The 21961-nt window shown below is 46.6% G+C and overlaps 1 protein-coding gene across 1 annotated transcript in view; it reads right to left on the reverse strand.

The window, feature by feature from the left end:
- sbf1 (SET binding factor 1) overlaps positions 1–21961 on the reverse strand; it is a 55196-nt gene that overhangs the window by 3937 nt on the left and 29298 nt on the right. The window contains 26 exon segments of the mRNA XM_080491737.1: positions 584–756; positions 1415–1489; positions 1697–1792; positions 1882–2019; positions 2269–2465; positions 2626–2833; positions 3544–3680; positions 4315–4490; positions 4653–4780; positions 5111–5303; positions 6190–6263; positions 6341–6513; positions 7718–7983; positions 8058–8219; positions 8297–8365; positions 9295–9444; positions 9602–9714; positions 9979–10186; positions 10254–10352; positions 10895–11023; positions 11113–11226; positions 11728–11805; positions 17408–17521; positions 19614–19722; positions 19854–19986; positions 20781–20886. Coding sequence (XP_080347863.1) covers positions 584–756; positions 1415–1489; positions 1697–1792; positions 1882–2019; positions 2269–2465; positions 2626–2833; positions 3544–3680; positions 4315–4490; positions 4653–4780; positions 5111–5303; positions 6190–6263; positions 6341–6513; positions 7718–7983; positions 8058–8219; positions 8297–8365; positions 9295–9444; positions 9602–9714; positions 9979–10186; positions 10254–10352; positions 10895–11023; positions 11113–11226; positions 11728–11805; positions 17408–17521; positions 19614–19722; positions 19854–19986; positions 20781–20886 — 3618 coding nt within the window.

Genomic DNA, 21961 nt, shown 5'->3' on the forward strand with positions numbered 1-21961 from the left:
AGAATTTCCCCACTCTGGGACTCTGGGAGTTTTTGGGTTTCTAAAACTGCCTCGTATGGATGATCGGCCAAAAACGGCTGGTTTACGTGAACCGGCGCTCTCGTGTGGACGGCCCCTAAATCTCCACTGTGGCCGGAGTTTCCAGGAATAATCGTTTGTGGCGACTCGTAGCTGAGTTTATGTGTAAATGCAAGAAACAGAGAAATATCACCGTTTATTAAAACCCCAGGTACGTGGAAACTCGACCTTAAACTTTAAGACTGAATTTTTACTGTTAAATCCAGAAGAAAATAAACATTCAGGCCTAAAATGAAGAAAAAAAGAAAAGTAAACATGTAAATTTCACTATTGTTCTAAAAAAAATAAAGAAACGCATAAAGATTACATTTTTATACAAAGAGATTAAAATGTGGTTTTAATGGGAGGTAATGAGGACGAGGGTCCTATATTAATATATGTTAATGTGGAAGTGGACATTTGGAGGCGGTTTCCAGGAAATCCTCACTTGGACAGATTCTGAAGTCACTCAGTGTTCTGGTTCTAGTTCCGCCCACACACACTCAGGAACGTTTTCCCGGCTCACCTTGAGCTGCGCCTTGTCCCCGATGATGTAGAGGTAAGCTTTCTGCTGGCGGAGGAACAGCGCCTCACTGGGGCCGCCGTTAGGCTGCGGGGACTCTTTACTGGCCAGACGAGTCCCAACGTCCGGGTTGTAGGCACTGAGACGGCCGCTGCCTCGGATACTGCCCCACTTACCTTCAACACACACACACACACACACACACACACACACACACACACACACACACACACACACACACACACACACACACACACACACACACACACACACACACACACACACACACACACACACACACACACACACACACACACACACACACACACACACACAGAGTCAAGTCTTCAAAAAGGAGTTCCAGTCAGAAGTGTGAATCAAACGATGTTAAAAAGCCACACAAGGATCATCAGTCCAGTTTATTAGGCAGCCACAAGATCCTGTAAGGTGTGTGTGTGTGTGTGTGTGTGTGTGTGTGTGTGTGTGTGTGTGTGTGTGTGTGTGTGTGTGTGTGTGTGTGTGTGTGTGTGTGTGTGTGTGTATGGCCATGCTTGGTACAGACAGGCAGAGATCAGAGTCGCCCCGCTGGCTTGGCTACGTCTAATGGAGCTACGTGATTGGTCGACACTGAGCAGACAGGAATCGAACAGGAGGACGTACGAGACGTCAGCGTGACGTCGGACAGGCGAGCTGCGACAGCATGCGCACGCACACACAGACCCCCTCCCGCCACATACACACATTAGTCCGCACTACCAGGGAGGACGGCGAACACACAAACGTCTGATTGGTTAGAGAGGAGTGGAGGGGGGGTGGGGGCGGGACCTACTGTACCTCTAGGGGGGTTCCTGGCCTTGCCAGACACTTTGGGCTGAGAGAGCGAGATGACTTTCGCCCTTTGACCCAGAGCTGAGGTCAAATGACAGAGACGGGCCGTTAACCAACAACGCCACACACACACACACACACACGCACTCACGCGCACTCACGCACGCACACACAGAGTTCACTCCTCCTCCTCCAGCTCCACGTGTCACACAGTTAGTTGTGGGAGCTAACAGGAGCTGCAGGAGGCGAGGCCTGGCCTGTTGGGGCGTGGCCTGGCGGTCTCCTCACCTCCTCTGCTGAACGTCCCGGGAACGTCTTCCTTGGTTCCCATCACCTGCTTCATCAGAGCGCCGATCTTCGGCTGCCGCAGCTTATCTGACGAGTCTGATGAAGAGGAGAACAGCTCAGTGTGAGAGTGCGTGTGCGTGTGCGTGTGTGTGTGTGTGTGTGTGTGTGTGTGTGTGTGTACCCACCGGAGGTGTTCATGTGTGTGGAGGTGAAGCCGCTCAGCGTGTTCCTGCCGCTGCTCTCGCTGTACGACGGCATGGAGCTGATGATGGCCTGGAGGTACTTCTCCTGCTCCAGACTGGTGGAGTCTGCCTGGGAGGGCACTGGGGGGGGGGGGGCAGCTGAATTTATTCTGACTAATAATAAAGACTAATCGTACAGTATTCAGATTACAATAGTGACACGATTAGAGCAGCTGTGTTGACCAGCCACACTGAACATAACGGTGCAACGCGCTCCAGAACGATGGCTGCTACATCAACATTGTGTGTTTCACTGACGCCTCCTGGTGAAACGTCCAAACAGCTGGACACTTTTCATTTGTAGTTATGAACCCAAAGTGCGTTGTGTACCTGCAGTGGGGGCGTTAGGCGACTTGAAGAAGCCCACCACGCCCTTGGCGTGCAGGCCGGCGGAGCGCAGCAGCACGGCTTTGGTCCGGGAGTTCCTCCAGCACACCACGGGGAAGCGGTTCTGCCGGTAGCAGCGGCAGATCCTCTGGATGGTGGAGTCGGGGATGCTCTGAGGCACGATCAGCAGGCCGGGGTAGCTGCGAGGGCGGGGGGGAGGGGTCAGCACAGTGTGTGTGTGTGTGTGTGTGTGTGTGTGTGTGTGTGTGTGTGTGTGTGTGTGTGTGTGTGTGTGTGTGTGTGTGTGTGTGTGTGTGTGTGTGTGTGTGTGTGTGTGTGTGTGTGTGTGTTGCGTCTCACCTCCTGCAGACGGTGTACATGCGGTTGGCGGTGGAGATCCTGAAGGGCTCGTTCTTGGAGCGGGTCAGACTGTTACTGAGCGTGCCCAGACCGAGGCGCTGGTAGTCGCGGCAACAGGCGCGCTCCACCACGTTGCTCATCGTCTGGCGGTCCGAAGAGCGGATGGTGGAGGACAGAGTGAGCGTGCTCTGGTCCACTTCCTCCGACACTGTGGAGGAGCAGCACAGCGTCATGAACATGATGCTGCTTTTAATGTCAAAGTCTGACAACTTAGAACTGTTTACATTTTATATTTGGACAATCTGCTGTACATTTGATCATTTTCTATTTAAATTCTGCTGAGTACAGACATTTTTCTTGCTCTGTCAGTCAATCTGTCAGTCACTGGAGGTTTTCAATCATAATAATGCATAGGTTTTATATAGAGCTTTCCAGGACACTCAAAGACACTTTACATTCTTCATTCACTCCATGGGGGTAAACTACGTAGGTAGCCACAGCTGCCCTGGGGCAGACTGACGGAGGCGAGGCTGCCATTTTGCGCCTCCGACCACCACCAACTGCATTCACACAGGCAGTTCAGGGTTCAGTGACTTGTCCAAGGACACTTGCCATGTGGGCAGGCAGAGACGGGAATCGAACCTGCAACCTTCCAATTGGGAGACGACCGCTCTACCAACCGAGCCAAGATGTGCCGGCGGCATGAAGCTCGTTAACCCGGAGAAATCCATAAATTAGCTGCACCGTTGTTTAACCCACAGGGTTTGAAGCGTGGGGGAAAAGTAGTGGCTTATAGTCTTGAAACTACGGTAATCCACCTTTTTCTTCTGATACAGAACTTAATACAACAATAAAGGAGCGGGTGCTCTGGGGTTTGTTCTCTCGTCCTCCTGAAGGCGCGGTGCTTCGACAGGCTACCTGAGATCTCGTCTTCGTCCAGCTCCGACTGGAAGCTGCTGCGGTTCTCCCAGGTCGGCGCAGAGTACTTCTTCCTGGTCACGTACTGCCGGCCGATGGTCCTCTTGGCCGTCTTCACCAGGTGTTTGGAAAGCGTCCTGGAAGAACAGAACAAAGTCACCTGTCTCTTTCTCCCTCAACACATCACTCCAGACAGGAAGTGCCCACAGTCACTTCCTGTGAAGCAGTTCCAGAAACAAACAGCCTATTTCTCTCACGAAGCAGGGATTCACTTGTTGTGCTGCTGTTTGGAGACAGACAGACAGACAGACAGACAGACAGACAGACAGACACACTTTGTACATAGTGTTGCTGTTTAGTAGATTAGATCTCCGTGTTAGACGACATTTCATACTTGAATGTGTTGATTTATGAGATGATTTCTGAATTATTTATGAATTAATACATTTTGTTAATAAATGCCAGTTAGCTGAATTGAACGATTCATGGTGATTATTGTGTATTTATTGTTGACAATTCACTGGTCTGTGCTCGGATCTCACACCTTCCCTTTTATTTAAGATTGTTATATTTTACACTCTTTTTTGTTGGAACATGGAGAGAAAATTGCAGAGCTGAAGGTGTAAATTAATGACGGTCAGAAACGGGAGCAGCAGCTGGACAAGCAGTAAATCCAGCTGATGTATCGCGGACGTGTCGGGGGGGTCAGAGGTCAGGGGTTGGGGCTGATTAACAGCCTGTTTGGTGTAAAGGTGTGGGATGCCTCCTCACTTGAGTGACTGGTTCTTGTCCTTGACCTTGTGCTCCACCATCAGCTTGCTGGACTGACCCACGGTGAAGGCGAAGGTTCCCTGGACGTGCTGCGGGTAGCGCAGCTTGTGCATGTGCTTCCTGAACACCTCGGCCAGGTCGGACGCCACCTCCTCGTCAAAGGCGATTTTCATGAACTGCACGCAGAAATAGACAGGTGAGAGGAGGTTTCATCTCCACTGTGTGTGTGTGTGTGTGTGTGTGTGTGTGTGTGTGTGTGTGTGTGTGTGTGTGTGTGTGTGTGTGTGTGTGTGTGTGTGTGTGTGTGTGTGTGTGTGTGTGTGTGTGTGTGTGTGTACCTGGAAGGTGCACGATCGTAGCTGAAGCCCCTCCTGAACAAACTGATCCATGGTCAACATGACGGAGATTCTCTTCTCCTTCGTCAGAGAGGCGATGGGGAACGAGCGAGTAACGATCTGCTCACCGACTGAACACAGACACACAGTGAGAACAGACACTCCTCTGAACCCCCCACACCTCCTCTGATTCCCCCCAATAGGTCCTCTTAACCCCCCATAGGTCCTGTTAACCTCCCCACACATCCTCTGAACCCCCCACACATCCTCTGAACCCCCCTATAGGTCCTCTGTTCCCTCCATAGGTCCTCTTAACCCCCCATAGATCCTCTTAACCCCCCCACACACCTTCTGTTCCCCATATAGGTCCTCTGAACCGCCCCACAGCTCCTCTGAACCCTCCCCCCAGGTCCTCTGAACCCCCCCCCCCCCGCAGATTCTCTGCAGGTTTGACCTCTCACCCAGGGGGTCGGTGGGCGTGCCCTTGAAGATGAGGCGGTAGGTGGTGAGGAAGATGGCGCCCTCTGCAGGCAGGAGAGGCGGACCTCCCATTAGCCCCGTGGCCTCCTCGCGGCCGTCCGGGATGAGGTGGACTCGCATGCCGTCCATCACCAGCTCCTCACCAGGCAGCAGCGTCGGCCTCAGCAGCTTGGGCTGCAGCGAAGAGAAGGTGAGAAGGTTAGAGACACAGCAGAGTCCAACACACTGCTCAGAATTGTTCATCTCATTCATTTCAAAACAAATGTTCCAGGCTCACTGATGCTAGTGTTAAATTACTAAAGTACACGCACTTTTCGAAAGAGATGTTTCTGAAGGATCATTTCAAAGAAAACTGCTCATGAACTTGTGAACTGCTTTAGGTTTATGTGAAAAATCTTGAGTGTAAAGTTTATTCATACTGCATTTACTCATAATGATAGAGTTGCAGGGAACTGCAGTAAACTGTATCTTTGAGAGGTAAAAGAAAAGTAGCACTCCAACTCTCATGCCTCCACAGCCATGCTGATGATCCTCACAGGCCACAAGTTCGTCTGATGTTTGTCATCAAGCCTCTAAATGTCAGGAGACGCAGCTTCGACTTCCAGTCATGCAGATGAGACACAGCTGTGTATCACTGCTTCCTGATGACACAGGGTACCTTTAAAAACTGCATCTAAAACAGTGGGTCACTTTCTCTCTGGTGAACACGGAGCTGCTTTGATTTCCAGGATCTTGTCGTTGACTCTAATTTAAATGTTTCTGCCTTAATGACCTCCTCTCTCTGTTTTGATCATGTGAAACTATTGACGCAGGTTTACTGGCGTGCGTGTTAGGAAGCGTCGGACCGTGACCCCGAGCCCTCTCCGACACACTGCACCCTTCACACTGAAGGCACGCTGCTCCGGAGAGCCATCACCCAGCATGCACTGCTCTTCCTGCCTCCACGTACCTGCCGTGACAGCGTGAGCCTGAGCTGAGGGGATTGGTGGAGAGGGGGGCCGGCGGGCTATCGGGCGAGGCCTTTGTGGTCCAGCTGGATGTAAAAATAGGAATTGGTTACCTTTTGTATGGGAGGAAGTCTTTTACTCTCCCGGTGGACCGCGTCCAAGGTCTCGATGTGCATCTGAACGATGTCTGAGGAGAGCGAGAGCGAGGATGAGGAGCGGAGAACTGGAGGAAGCACGTGTCATTACGACGAGGCGAGTGCGTACCTGGGATCATGGTGTGCAGCGCCTTCAGGTGCTCGTTGGTCACGCCGCTCTCGTTGCACACCTTGTCCACGAAGCGGTTGATGAAGCGCACCACTGAATTGGCCACGTCCGAGCTCTCGGCGTCCTCGAAGCCGCTCTCCGTGTCGTAGCTCTCCGCCATGCTGCCTGCAATACTGACACACACACAAACACATCGCTGTTAACTTAACACACACTGAGAAGGCCACGGCGTCCAGATTGTAAAAGGTGATTAAAATGAATTCAGATGACACAGCGACTGTCGTTATGAGATAAAAGTAGGAATTTGAATCTGACGGCTAAATTTAAAGAGGCCGACACCCAAACGACCAGTCAGATAAACAACCTTCTTTCAAATCTGCGAATCCTATCAATCCCATTTGGAAGTTTTCACATTTATTGGTTGAACTTTTATCCATTGTCTATAAGTTTACCACTTTCTGATGATAGATTTCATTTCAACTGTGAAAAATTATCACAGAATATAACACCATATCTCACCACCCTTAGATTCACAAGTTTAATGTTGTTACACCACGACACCCCTCATGTCCCTCATGTAGCTTCAAATCTCGATGACGACGCTTTTGTTATTTACATTGTTACACTGAAAAAAGCTGGATTGGTTTTAATGATTTTTTTTCCCCTGAACATTATTTCATATTTAGTAAAGCTTGAGAACTAAGCTGTTATATTGTTGGTGGGGGTGTGGGTGGAGGTGGGGGTGTGGATGTGGGTGGGGGAGTGGGTGGGGGAGTGGGTTTCAACACCATTCAACTTATAAGTTACAGCTGCTACACAACACTTTTTCTTTTTCTTTCCAATCTTTGTCTGAAAATCATAATCGGAGTTCAGTAAATAAGTACATTAACACTATATTTTCTCATCGTCTTTTTGTACAGTGTGAAACACCAATTTAAAGTTTTGTAGCTCTGCTAATCAAGGTGCTGGACACAACCAATAACATAATAATGGTGAAAAACATGAACGATGTGACCATTGTCGATGTGATATCGCCAAGAATAAAAGTAATTTTCATGTGACTGAGGCTTTCCCAGTGGCAGCCTAACGGCTGGTCAAACAGAGCTGAAGGGCCACATACATAGAGTAACCTCTTATCTAAATTATAAAGAGAGATTATTCAGTTAAATAGTATCTTAAATTATATTAAACCCTTTCAGTATAATTTCTGGAATTCTGTACAATTCTGCTTTGTTCTCTCTTTTCCAGATGTAACTTGTGCACATCTCAATGTTTCCTGTTAATAAAATCTCCACAGCAGCAGGAGTTGTGCAATAAGCAGTTTACAGGCGACCCTCTCAGATGTCTGGGCCTCCCAGACCCCGGAGCGCCTCCCACCTGTTTGTGACGTAGCTGTTGCTGACGCTCTCCACGTCTCCGAGGCCGGTGCTCCTGAGCAGCCGGTTCTTGCTGGTGTCGAGCGGCAGCAGCAGGTAGCTCATCCTGTTGGCGTAGTGGATGGCCTGGCTGAACACGGTGCTCTCCTCTTTCTGCACGCGCTCTGACTGCAACTCTTTGCTGAGCGTGGGCCACAGCCGGCTCTGCTCCGAGGCCAGCTCCAGGGCGCTGATCTCCCGCCCTCCGCCTGAGCCGTCCTGCTGCTCCTGAGAGGGAACCAGAGGGGTTACAGATCTCGTCGGGCCGAGCTAGAGTCTCCTCCTCCAGATCGGGAGCTCACCTGGTTGTTCTGCTGCTCTCCATCCTCCGTCTCCAGGTACAGCGCTCGGATGTGGTTCTGCACGTCACTGTAGAACATGGCCTCCCAGAACTGCATGTTGGTCCACACCATGTGCTCCTGCACGCAGCTGTAGGCGAACTGAGTGATGCCGGCGCCCAGTTTCTGTCACACAAACACATCCCGTCAAGAATTCACTCCAACCATCTCTAACAAAGTAATCAGAGTATTTCCTGACTCACTCTGCAAAAGGCCGTGACCAGAGGAAGGAGGGCGGCTGCAATCCCGTGTTCATCCATGTGGGAGCAGTCCTGCAGAGAGCGAGCGAACAACAGGTCAACATGGACATGAAGAGCAGCCCAGAGGCCTGGACTATGATGCTGGATTTGCTCTTATCCAGATAACTTTAAGGATTAACCCGAGGTTTTCCATACTACGATGCTCGCTCTCAGGATAAATCACCATGGTAACTGACTCTGAATGTCTAACAGGATACGTTCTGGGTAAGATCACAGTGAGTGTGAAGCTCCGCCTTCTGACCAATCAGATCTCTTGGAAAACGACCTGCCCATTCTTAATTGATGGTGATTGGTGTGCGGGATAAGCACTGAGCTGCAGCTGAACCGGAGAGGAGAAAGACTTTAGAACAATCTTTTTGACATAATAAAATAAATCCTCGTCTCTGAGGCTTTGAAGGACGTTTTTGTTCTTGACTTGTTCCAGGTCTGTTTCGCTCCACGAGGGTTAATCTGGAATAATGAGGTTCATGATCACACCTGACAGAACTGCAGAAATGTGAATTTATAGAACGCAAAGCGACTCGTGTCGTCGCAGTGATGAGTTAATATTCCAACAGTAGCAGTAGTGTTGGTAGTGTTGTTGTCTGTATTGTTGTTTTATTAGTGTCGGTACTGTAATGCTGTTGTTGTTGGAATCATTAGTAGTGTTATTGGTGGTGGCATTGGTGTTGTTATTGTTAGTAGTGTTGTTATTGTCGGTAATGGTATTGTTAGTAGTGTTGTTATTGTCGGTAATGGTATTGTTAGTAGTGTTGTAGTTGGTATTATTAGTAGTGTTGTTTCGGTGGTGGTGTTTTTGTTAGTGGTGTTGTTATTAATGTTGGTAGTGTCGTTGGTGGTGTTGGAGCTGTTGTTAGTATCATTAGTAGAAGTGTTGTTGTTGTGGTGGTGGTTGTTGGTGTTAGTGGTGGTGTTGGAACTGTAGTTGTTGTTGCGCTGACCTGCAGCGTGCAGTTCAGCATGCGGACGATGTAGTCGAACTGCTGGTCGTCCAGCACGGCCCGGTTCTGCAGGACGTGCTGGTTGAGCTCCTGAGTTAAACAAACTCTCGCCGCCCGTCCTTTCAGCGCCCGCAGGACCGCCGGCATCAACTGGAACACAAACCAGGATGTTCAGTACAACAATGGAAACATGGTCCATGTGACACTCCTATCTGATTAGTTTGGTCAGAACTGTGGTTGGACTCGGATCATGTAAACTCTGCCTGAATCATGTGAAGTTTGGAACCATACACGTTTCTGTTTTTACCTTCTTGGCCTCCAGCATCTTGTTCTCAAAGATGTACGTGATGCAGTTCCTGACCACCTCCAGCCTGCGGGCGCTGTTCGCCATCACGTTTCCGTTCCTGTCCACAATGTCTCCTGTGGAGACGGAGGTTGTATGAGACGCTCATCCATCACAGCAGCTTCACTCTCAACAGGATTTTAAACTGACACCACACACAACTCTATCAGTGTGGCAGAATATCTATCGACGTCGTCGTGATAAATCTCTTTAGCTTTTGTATTTGTGCTCTGGCTTTTGTATTGGTCTTGGGGCTTCAGCGCTTTGCCTTCATGTTGTTGTGTGCTGATGAAATGAAGTCTCGTCCAGCAGCTGAGCTCCTCTCGACCCTCCTCACTCACCCAGCGGCGGTCCGGACGGTACCATGCCCTTCAGCTCGGCCTTCACCACAGGAGGTGCAGTCTTGAGTTTGGCGGCTGCGTGATCGATGAAGAGCTGCACAGCGACCTCGTCAAGCGCCGGGAAGGACGTCCGAGTCTGCGCGGCGCTTTGGCTGCTTTCTGACGGCCGCTGCACTTTGTGCATGGCCACGGCGGGGTACGGGTTCTCCTGCGGGGGGCACGAGGGGGTAAGGACGGAGACACGTCTCATCTGTTTCAATAATCTGAGGACGTACGTTTTTAAAGAGCAGCTCCGCCAGCTCCTTCACGTGGTTCATGACTTTGTGTGGACACGCCTCCTCCTGCCGTATCCGCGCCACCTCATTGGCTACGAGCTGCGGGGAAACCAGAAGAAGACACCAGCCTAAGTTCCAAGTCAGAGAAACGGTTCCCAAACACAGAACATCTGATACAGCTAGAGAAATAATAAATACATATTTATTTTAATTCAACTGGCTTTAAACCTGCGCATGCATGTCATGTTGCTGTGTTGATCCACTTGGAATTTTCCTTCCAGAAAGTTGAGATTTTAGTAATTTATACAAATGCTTCAAACAAGGTTTGAACATGTTCTAAATTTTTCTATATTTCTCTGACAGATAAAAAGTCAATGTGTACACAACAGCCAGTAAAACACAGTTACATATAAATTTTTTTAGAAGTCCTCTTTAGAAGTTGTAAAAAAATGCATAAAAGCCAGTTTTACGAGCTCAATAATAGAATAAAAATCTGTTATAAATCTGAATTTATAAGAAGAAATGCATTCAAATCCTGTGTCAGATGAGGGAAACGCACTGGTGTTTTACGACTGAAGAAGTATGTTTATTCAATCTGGTTAAAATGCAGAACGTGCTGTGCTGCTGTGACGATGACTCACGTCATCAAAGAGGTCTGTAGATCTGTACGGAGGACCCCGCTCCGATACGAAGCCAGCGAACGCCATGCCGTCCAGCACCTTCATGAGGAAGTCGTCTTCGGACAGCGCGCGCTGGCCCAGGAAGGCCGCCTGTGGAAGAGCAAGTCAATCCACTGAAACTGGAGCCCGAATCAAATAGCAAGACGCGAGCTCTGCAGAGGCTGCTGATGCTGCTCTACCTTGTGGAAGCGGATGACAGGCTCTGGGTGAATGCGGATGATATGTAAACACCAGCGATAGCCCTGGAAGAGCCGAGCAAAGAGCCACAGGAAGACTCCCCGGATCTCCTTATCCTGAAACAAACACAACGTTCACACAACACATCAGTCGTGGCGTTTACAGTTGGAGTTGGTTCTCTGAGCTGGAAGCCTGACCGACTGACTGACTCTAAGATGTGTGAAGGATTCAAACCAGCACCAGGAATTCCAGTTAGAAGAAATTGTGCAGATCCTAACAAACTCTGTGACATCCTGTGTTTGGCTCCTGCCTCCCTGCTGCATCCACCAAGACCTGCATTTCTATAGCAAACTTAACTAATGGACTACATTAACAAAGTAATGTTACCGGAGTTTGTTTCTGTTGGACCAAATAGGATGAACGTGAACGCACCCTAAAACTGAATGAACAACTGAACCAAGACAGTTAATCCATTGTTAAAAAGATGCAGGTCAGGTCAGGCCATTGAAGCTCACTCGGCTACAATTCATCCATTCACTTTTATCATCTAGTTTGGGTGTAAACATTCACTAAAATAACAAAAAAAACTCAGTGACTTGGTTCGTGTCTTTTCTTACCTGGATCTTGAGTGCAGAGGGTTGGGTGGATTGTGGAGGGAATGCATGATCCGACACCTCCAACTCTGGATCCAAAACCTGAAAGTAAATAAAGCCTGATGGTAACGACTACAGCAAAACTAAATGAGTCAAGAGTGAGTGACCTGGGGCAAGAAGCTTCTTGACTCAAACATTTTGACTTGGTAGGGTCTAGGAGGCATCTGTTGATGTAAACTATGCCTCGAAATGGTGGCAAACAGTTTTACACTCATCTCCAAGACTTCATCAACCCTCACAAATCTGAGCATTTACTAATGTGGCTGTTCTCCATAGAAGTAGATCTGTAGCCACGTTGAGTCCAAAGTTAGAACTTAAGAGAAGTTTAGTGAGGTTAAAAAAAAAAGAAAAGTAAATGTTAAACGTGTGAAGGGATCATTGAAAGAGTATTGACATGAGAACATGATCTCCACATAAAGGCATGGTGGAGGGAGCATCATGAATTTGGCGCTGCTTTGCTTCATCAGGTCCAGGACTTGTTCCAACATTGATAGGAAAAATAGCCTCAAAACAACTGGATAGAAAATATAAACTAAAAGAAGAGCAGTGAGGAAGTTCTGCCTGAAACGTTTCTGTTGTAATAAAGTAAAAGTGAATGATCACAGTGCTGCGCCATCCGTTTTTATTGATTTGAATTTTAATGCATTAATATCCTATAATCTAACAAAGTCACGTATTGACTCGTCAGCAATGTTCTGACTTATGACGCGGCAACAGTGTTGCTTTCTGCCTGGTGGAGGTGTTTTAATTCTTCATATTCTCTGAGAATAATTACTCCTTCAGTAATCTGTAGACTGTTCCACAAGGTTTCTCTGTGTGTGATTGGTCAGACGCGACAAACTCCGCCCCTTTCATGTGCCCTGATCCTGAAGGGAAACCTCTGGGTTGAACTACCGATTTGTTAACCTGCTTTGTGTTACGACTTATCAGGAGCCAGAAGGTCTGGGTAGGTCAACCCAGGAAACAAGAGATACCCTGGTATGTTCATCACGGGTCGTCGTAGCCCAGGTCTGATCAGAAGCTTCGAGAAGAACTTGGTTCAGGTCACTGCTGCCAAAGAAGCTTCAACTCATTAATAATTCAAAGGTTCACCTCTATTTTTTTTGTTGTTTTAATCTAAGCAGTGCCGTGAACCTTTACTGACTGTGTGCAATAAAGACATGAACTATTTGGAAGGTTTGTGTGAGTTTAGGTTATGAACATTGTGTTTGTCTCTGGTTAAGATTTAGATCCAGATCAGATGACCAATTTAATGGTACGATATACAAAATAACAGGCAAGTTGGTGGCATGCAAAGGCATGCAATGTTTTGCAATGTGAACTATCCTGTTGAGTTGGTTAAAAATGTACTGTACTTGAAACTTTTGACTTGACTTCAATGTCACTTCAGCCATTAAACAGATGAAGAAGCAGCTTCTGAATTCTAGGAAACTACAGGGAAAGGCAGCCAAGTGTAAAGAGAGCAGAGCAGCTGAGCTCTGGTTCAGGGTTGATGTCCAACCATCTACAGCAACACTAAACAAATCAAACAATTCCAATCCGACCACACAAACCTCATGAAGTATATTAGAGTTTACATGATTTGAGCTAGTGGCCTGTCCCCCAGTGAACCTACACCAACAAACAGTCTCCAGGTTATAAGTCATAACACAGAGCAGCTGGTGACAGGAAGTCAACAACATGAGGGAGGATTCCTGGATTTCACAACAAAACTTTCCTCATATTGCTCAGATGTGTTTGTTTATAGGCCGATGCCCTCAGGCAGTGGGTCCGAGTTCAACGTCTCACTGAGTGACTCGGACACAATGACCGGTGTGGTGAGAAACTCCTCCACCTCAAAAACACCGGGAACACGTGGGGTTTAATGACTTAGAGGTAAACAAAGGGCATCAGCACAGCGACAACAACACAATTAGAAACACAATCAGATGATGAGATGAGACGGACAGAAAGAGTCGACCGACTCAATCCAAGAGATAACGAACAGGACAAGACGTCAGACGGGCTTGAGGACAAGAGGTGAATTCATTCCCATCAACTTCAGATACTTGCGGTTATTGTCGGTGAGGTTTGGCCTCGCCCACTCCTCATGCTACGTGGACTTTGATTCTATGTCTTTATGGCTTAGGGGACTTGTACTATTATCATTTTCTGGATTAACTTAACCAGACACCAGCAATCCAGATATGCTGTATAATGAAGCTGGTTATCAAATGGCTGAATCAAGCAGGGGGTTTACAATCGAACTCTGGGTGACTCTACATGACAGGAGTTTGATGCATATGACCGATCGCAGCAAGTAAAAATCAATCAGTTTCATACTTCACCATGAAAGTGCAGATCATTATGATTATTATGACCTTCACCCAGTGTAGCAGGGTTTGTTTAGACGACCAAGGTGCCAAAACGATGCCTCTTCACTTGAAACGCTCGTTCCAATAAGTTTGCCCATTTTATACTGCAGCTCCTTCAAGGACAAGCTGTATGCTTCATGAAGGGCTTCACGAATAAAATCAAGAGTACTTCTCTCACTTTTCTACTTCCTCAGGATCCTCAACATATGAACAACCCATATTCCAAGAGGACGAGCTGGACCTTTACGTCTCATCCTGAACAAGTATCAAGTTACTCTGGTGATCTCCCTCGAGAAGAACTTGACCAACGTACTGAAACTCAGAAGTTACCAAGTCAAAATTCCACTTCATAGAACATAGAGTTTCAAATGCCTCCATGATCACACACAATGTCCTCGAGTCTTGTCCAATGGCATTTTGGGATATGAACAGGAGGACATTGGAGGTTGAGTTGCCATCAGGGTGTGGCTGATTGAGTTCTGGAAATGATCATCAAGAACCTGAATAAATAAGGAAGTAACTGGAAAACCGCTGGGGGAAATTCTTTGTAGTGTTTGTAGTGAGTCCATCAACCTGTAACCACAAAGCAATCCCTCTTTTATCAACCACAATCGAGAGAGTGAATCACTGTTTTGAAAGTTCCTGCAATCATGACTGCAGTAACGTAAGCAGACACCAGCGCTGACTCAGCATCACAACACTGCTTTCATCACAGCTCAGAGTGTAAACCAGAGTCCAGAGGGCCCAGTTTACTTTAGGTTTACGATGTTTGTGCTCCAGCAGATGTTTCTTGAGTCTAATGATCTGAGAAAGATCACAGTCATTTCAATAAATCTATGAAATCGTGGTCCTTGTGTCAAATACAGTAGTAATGGAGTTTTTTTCTTTAGCAGTATTCTGTTGTCATACAGTGACACCTAGTGGCCACAAATTGTCATATAGAATAGAACAACTTTATTAATGACAGAGGGAAAATCTTTGTACTGGTATATTTTATACATGAAACCATCCATCCATCTTCTCCCTCTTATCCGTTTCCGGGTGGTGGTGGTGTCAGTCTGAGCACCGTCACCCAGATCACATCGCACCATTAAGAACCTTCCTGCAGGTGGAGAGCCCACAGGAAGGTGGCGCTGGCGTGGGACATGAACCCTCTACCTTGAGATTGCGAGTCTCATGCTCTACCAACTGAGCTGGCCGGGGGTCTTTATACATGAATATATAAGTAAATTCTTATCATAAGTCGTATGATCAGACATACAATTCAAAAAATCAGGACATCTAGTCTGGAAAATACAGTAACCGTTACCCAGTTTCCCTTAAAGACATGACTCAAACTTTCCTATTCAATAAGCTTATATTATTTGGCCGCACGGTGATGCAGTGGTGAGCGCTCTCACCTCACAGCAAGAAGGTTGTGGGTTCAAATACAGGGCCTTTCTGTGTGGAGTTTGCATGTTTGCGTGTGTGTGTGTGTGTGTGTGTGTGTCTGTGTGTGTCTGTGTGTGTGTGTGTGTGTGTGTGTGTGTGTGTGTGTGTGTGTGTGTGTGTGTGTGTGTGTGTGTGTGTGTGTGTGTGTGTCCTCCAGGTACTCCGGTTTCTCCCACAGTCCAAAAAAACATAGCAAGACCCCCCCCCCCCCAGCTCTCCAGGACAAACTTGTAAAATAAATTATTAATCCCAATGTGGTTCTCCTGGCTAAATAAAGGCTATATAAAATTTTAAAAAATATATATAGTTATAACCAGTGCAAAGACCATGATTGATGTACTTGGCCTTCTCTTTCTTATTGTACTATTGGAAATCTGTATCAATCAAGTTCTGTATAGTTTCAACCAGAAAAACTGACAAAGATAAAGAATTAGGAAAAGTCATTCACAATAACGAGACATTCCAGTCACCTTGAGTCAGGTTCAAATTAATGACAATGTGATGATGAAAACATGCTGAGTCATGTAATCCTTGACAAACTGATGAGTATATTATTGGGATTATGTGACATTAAAGGATAAATTCCTAGTTTACAGTTTCATTTCAATGATTCTGCTGTTTCTTCATTTCTGCTTCTTGTTATACTGGAAAACCCACCAGTAATTTTTATTTCACTTGCACACCCTGTTTGAGTCTTTACTCTTAAATCCAAGTCAGAATACTTTTGCCACGTCCACACCGCAAAACAATAAAACCTTCAAAAGCTGTAAATACTTAGTATTTTATGGCTGCTGTATAATCCTATAAAAGAGATAGGAGTAAATTACAAACGGTGTGAGTGTGTGTGGTTTACAGCTCTGCAGCATGTGAGCTGTCAGCAGCAGGAGACGAGGGAAGATTACACTGGAAATCAAAAGCCTGGTTAATACCTGACTGCATGGGGTTTTGTATAACTGGGGTCACAATTTACAGAAAATCCAGTAATACAGTTCCTTGTAACAGTTCCTCTTCCGGCCAGATCAAGACTCCGTGAATGGGTGTGCCTCGTCACGCTGTGTAAACACAGCTTCAGTACACCAGGAGTGAGACATGTAACCTCCTTTCTTGACAAGCGTCCAACAGAACCACATGTGATGCTTCCAGCTTTTGCCCAGTAGGCTGCAGTGCTGTTAAACACACATTTCTTGAAGATTTGAAGTCACTGACACAAAAGTCAAGTCATAAAAAGCAAAAACACAAGGGAGTTCCTTTCCGTCCAGCCCACATGAACCCCTGGGGGTCCCGAGCCTTCAGCCACTCGGTCCCACCAAACATCTGGAACTCTGCAGGTATCGTCATCAGTGATTCACATACACACAGACAGACATAAAGCATTTCTCAGATTGGGCTGAAGTCCTGAAGGAAGCTGCAGCAGCACGATAGGAGTACTGCCATCTATTAAGACATCTCTTACTACAAGCACCAGGGATTCGGTTCAACAAGGTAAAAAAAAAGCCTAAAGTTTGTCGGCACTAGTTTGAGCTTTGAACGACAACCAGTTGCTCTGGAAATGTTTGTGAATTTGGCTTCTGCAGGCAAACTGGTGGATTACAAAACTACAACCCGGCTGTTAATCCCCAGTGAATCGAGTAGCTAAATAAGGTGGTGCATTACGTGCATCAGTCTCAATCAAATTGAATAAAGTAGAATATTCGAATATCCAAAACAGGCAGATTGCCAAGCCAACAGAAGGAAGCAGTGCTTCTGAAAAGCTTCCTGGCACATGAAGCCATAAACGGGTGCCGGGGGATTTATTGCCTGGTAGAAACTGAACCGCTGGGGGATCATGTGATTTCCATTCATGAGGATGTGATACCTACCATGGAGAGAGCGGTGTGGGTCTGCTGGAGGAGCGGCTCCGGCAGCGGGGAGATGTGGACGCACTCAGGGATGGTAACCGTGCCTCCGTCCAGGTCGGCGATGATCACGTCCAACTGAACACAACACACACACACACACACACACACACACACACACACACACACACACACACACACACACACACACACACACACACACACACACACACACACACACACACACACACACACACACACACACACACACACACACACACACACACAGAAAGAGCTCAATCAGCAGAAGCTCATTACACCACTATCAAAACAACAAAACACACCTTTCAGTGCGGGCAGACGGTGACCTCTGACCCCGACTCCAGGCCAGGCTAAACACGGCCAGTCATATATAGCCGAGCATTCATTATGCTCTCATGAGACTTTAATATGATTCCTTTGATTAGGAAATCCAGACACTAATCCTCATTGTAGCTATAATTTATGTTGGAAACGTTTGTGAAGATTATTGTGTCAGAACGTCCTGAATGTGAAGGTATGAGACAGTCACATGGCAGGAGAGACGGTTTAATAAGAAACAGACCAACTTAACGGGAGAGTTGACAAGTAAAAATACCTTCTGTAGATTATAATGTAAGGAGAACTCAGCTATGGTCAGACTGTCTGAACGCAACAAGGTACGTTAAATTGACTGAAGGTTTTCTAGATCTATCAAGTTGTGTGTGACAGTTGAGTGTGTGTGTAAAACCAAGTAAACAAGTGGTTTCATTAGTATTTAAAGTGGTCAGTGGTAGAGTACTGACATAAAAGGTCTCGGGTTTCAATCCCGGTTGCAACAGGAAGTTGATGGTATGAGTACTGCGGAGACCCACTCAAAGAGTCCAGCTACGTTTCATATTTACTTCCCCAACTTCTGAGTAAGCTACTAGGAGTTAGCTTTGTGTTTGTTGGTGTCGACACTAAAAATGAAGATTGAGACAAAGTTTTCTATTAGAAACTAATTCTGTCTTTCTTTTTGGGTACATTACTACTCCGATGGTGGGCCTGCATGGGTGGAAATGGAGAAGCTCTGTTGATTCTGTCACTGGCAGGTAGAGTTGGTGCATCAATTCCACCTACTGAAACACTGGCAAGTCGTTTCCCCATCGTTCATAATTCTATTCAAATTTGCTGACATTTTCAAAAACACTTGAGGATGGAGACGTAGCGACGCGCCTTATACGGCTGTGTTCTCAGTTTGCGAGATGAACAAAGGATCAATCAATCAATCTTTAAAAGATGAGACTGTTCAGTCCAAAAGCATCTCACAAGTCTTTCTCTTTCAATGCAGGATGCCACATTTCATGGGTGGCAGAGATGAGGACTGAAAATTTGTAATTATCTCTTTATTGAGAACCAATTTGTTTCCTTTGAACAGTCTGATAAGTACAATTTGCCAGCTTCTTAATTTTTTTCTGATATTTGCAGGTGAGGTACTTTATTTTGAAGGTCAATGTTGAGAGTTCAACGTTACCTGCTGAGGTGAAACAGCTTAATGCCTTTAGACTTTGTTGGCACGATGCCTGATCCTTCTGAAGTGGAGGGATGCTGCCCGCCCAGTGTCACGCTGGATTAAAGAAGCATTATTTCATCTCAAATTGGAGAAAATCAGGTTCGGCTTGAGAGGTTTTAATTTTGTTTCTCTGTTTGTAGTTTTGCTTTGTTAAAACTTTAATAAATATATGAAAGAGAAAAAAGAAAATAAAATGTATCAGGAGTGTGTCAGGGACATCACCACCGACCTTTATTAGCTTTTGATCATCCACAAGCAATTTCCCATCTGTTGACCTTTCCTGATTAACTCCTCAAAGCATGTCAGTCAGACCCACAGGACACACGTGTTTCTCCTCTTTGTGCCTCTAGAAAACTTAAAATGACTTTATCTTCCAGTTTTATGACTAGAAAAGACAAAGCAGCTCTGTGTAGCTTTATTTCTTATTTTAAATAATGTAAACACTGAAACAAACGGAGTTCTCAGTGGGGCCAGGTTAAGACACAAAGTCAGTTATGATCACTGCACTGCTGTATATTGGAGGAGTTCAGCGGTTTGTCTTTATGACAACAATTCACTTGTTTGGAGGACATTAGGAAAAGTTCCTCTCCCCTGTTGTGCTTCAGTGCATTGCAGCCCAGCAGATAGAAGATGTTTCTGTGCAGTAATCAAACCCACCAGCTCCTGCGTCTCAGAGCGAAAGAAGGAATTGACTCCGATGATGAAGGGCGTGGGCGTGCTCAGGACCTCCAGGAGTTTCCCCGGGAGGATGGGAATGTAGGTGAAGCTGAAATGACACAGACAGGCGGACGGGTCAACACATCGGAGGAGGAGGAGGAGGAGGAGGAGGAGGAGGAGGAGGAGGAGGAGGAGGAGGAGGAGGAGGAGGAGGAGGACGGGGCGACGGCTCGGACTCACCTGTATTTGAGGGGGAACATGATGGCCAGCAGACCCCGGCAGGCGTCCGTCAGCCTCTGGTAGCTGCTGGACAGGAACAGGATCTTGTGCTCAGTGAGGGCGGCGCAGAACAAACAGAGAACATTGATGATACCTGAGAGAGAGAGAGAGAGAGAGAGAGAGAGAGAGAGAGAGAGCGAGAGAGAGAGAGAGAGAGCGAGAGAGCGAGAGAGCGAGAGAGAGAGAGAGAGAGAGAGAGAGAGAACCAAAGCCAGTCAGGGGGTTGAACCCACAACCTAAACTGACCTGATATCACACAGCACATTTCACAGTGGCCGATAACCACATGAGTGAACTCATTATGAGGGAAAAGGCTGAAAAACAAACATTTGACATGTAGAATGAGGTAAAACGTGGAGCTTTGCATCAGCAGGAGCAGGATACATTTGTCTTTTCTCATATGACTCATACATGTGTACTGGACCTCACCTGCCATATTTACAAGATGGTTTTTTTTTTAATGAAAATGTTTAACGAACAAGTTTGATTTGGCAGCATTAACACCTCGTCTTGAAAGGTAAATGGAAAAAAGCTTTTTTTTAGTAACATTCAAACTCAACCAGAATCAAACCACTAAAATAATCTGTTTTAGCGAAAATGTCACAAATCTTTCAGGTTTGCAAACAGAACAACTTTGCTGTTTTGTTTTGTTTCAGCTGTTCAGAGGAGAGATCAGGCATCTGTCTCTTGACACTTTGATCCTCTCATCATTCTTCTGTAATCACTTCAAAATAAAATGCATTTTCATGTGTGGAAATTTAACTATAGGCCTTCATTTGTTACAAATTCCAAATATTGTAATAGTACACATCCCATGGACGTGTAGTAGACATGAGCAGACCCTCGGTGACGATCTAAATGATAAAGCCACCCAGTGGGAAAGCGTACCGAGCTGCCTGAAGAGCTGCGCCACGCTGCTGCCGCTGACAGGCAGCGAGTCGTTGATGGGCGTCTGGATGACTTGGCGGTCGCCGGCACCGAGCGTGATCGTCCTCTGTGGATTAAGAGAGAGGAGAGGAGAGAAAAGACGGATTGGTGAGTCGGTGACAAAAACCAGCAAGCGAACGGGAGGCCGGGGCGGTGTGATTTAATCTGAGCGGAGAGCATCCACAGAGCAGCGTGAGTCAGAGGCGCAGGAACGGAGGATCCCACAAGCTTAGCAGGTACATGACAGATCAAACACAAGCCATTCCAGCTGATTGGGTTCGGGAGGCGCCGGGGAAACCACCGCACTGCAAAACAGCCGGCTCTCAGAGACACGGCAGGTGGGATGGAAAGTCATCAGGGGAGTGCGATAAGTATCGATCTGTGTGCGGTTTGAATAACAAGCGCATCCGGGAGTGGACGCCAATGATTTAAGCTGCAAAATCACAAATCAATGCAACAAAGCACCAACAGTTACAGGACGAGATGAAGCAAGACAGCTCCACCATCACTGACGGCAACAAATAACACAGGATTTCTTCTCTACTTATGAGACTTTGTTGAAATGAAACTCCAGATTTCCTTTGTCAGAAGGGAATCAGGCACTTATGAGTGTTAGTTTGATTGTCTCATGCTCGCAGCAGCAGCCACAGGTGATCTGTTAGTGGTGATCCAACATCTGATCATTCAGTCTTCGGCTCACAAATGTTTGTTTCTGCACATGTGCATTATCTGATTGATGTGGAACAAGCCAGTTTTAATTAGTAAATAAAACAAGTTTGAGACTAATAAATTAAACTAAACTATATCAATCAGGCTGAAGCACGCTGCTTCGGACCAGTCTGGTAACTACTCTTATCATACTTCTCACATCTCTCGAAAAGCTGTGAACTTTGTTTTAGTCAAGCTTCATTCAATGTGAACATTGTGACCTGATAGGTGGCGCTGTAACGCAGCATCAGAAATACACCAAAAAACAGGGAAGAAGCCACGGAGTATAAAAAAACTGAGAAAACGGCAAATCCAGTATTTCGCCTGATCAAAGCAAATAGCATCAGTAGCTTCTGAGGCACGATCAGGAGCATGTGAGCCGCCATAGTTCTCGTTGCTAATGACGTCACGGAGAGGGTCGCGGGGTTACCGGG

The sequence above is a fragment of the Lipophrys pholis genome, assembly GCF_963383615.2.
Source record: "Lipophrys pholis genome assembly, chromosome: 22".
NCBI lineage: Eukaryota > Metazoa > Chordata > Actinopteri > Blenniiformes > Blenniidae > Lipophrys > Lipophrys pholis.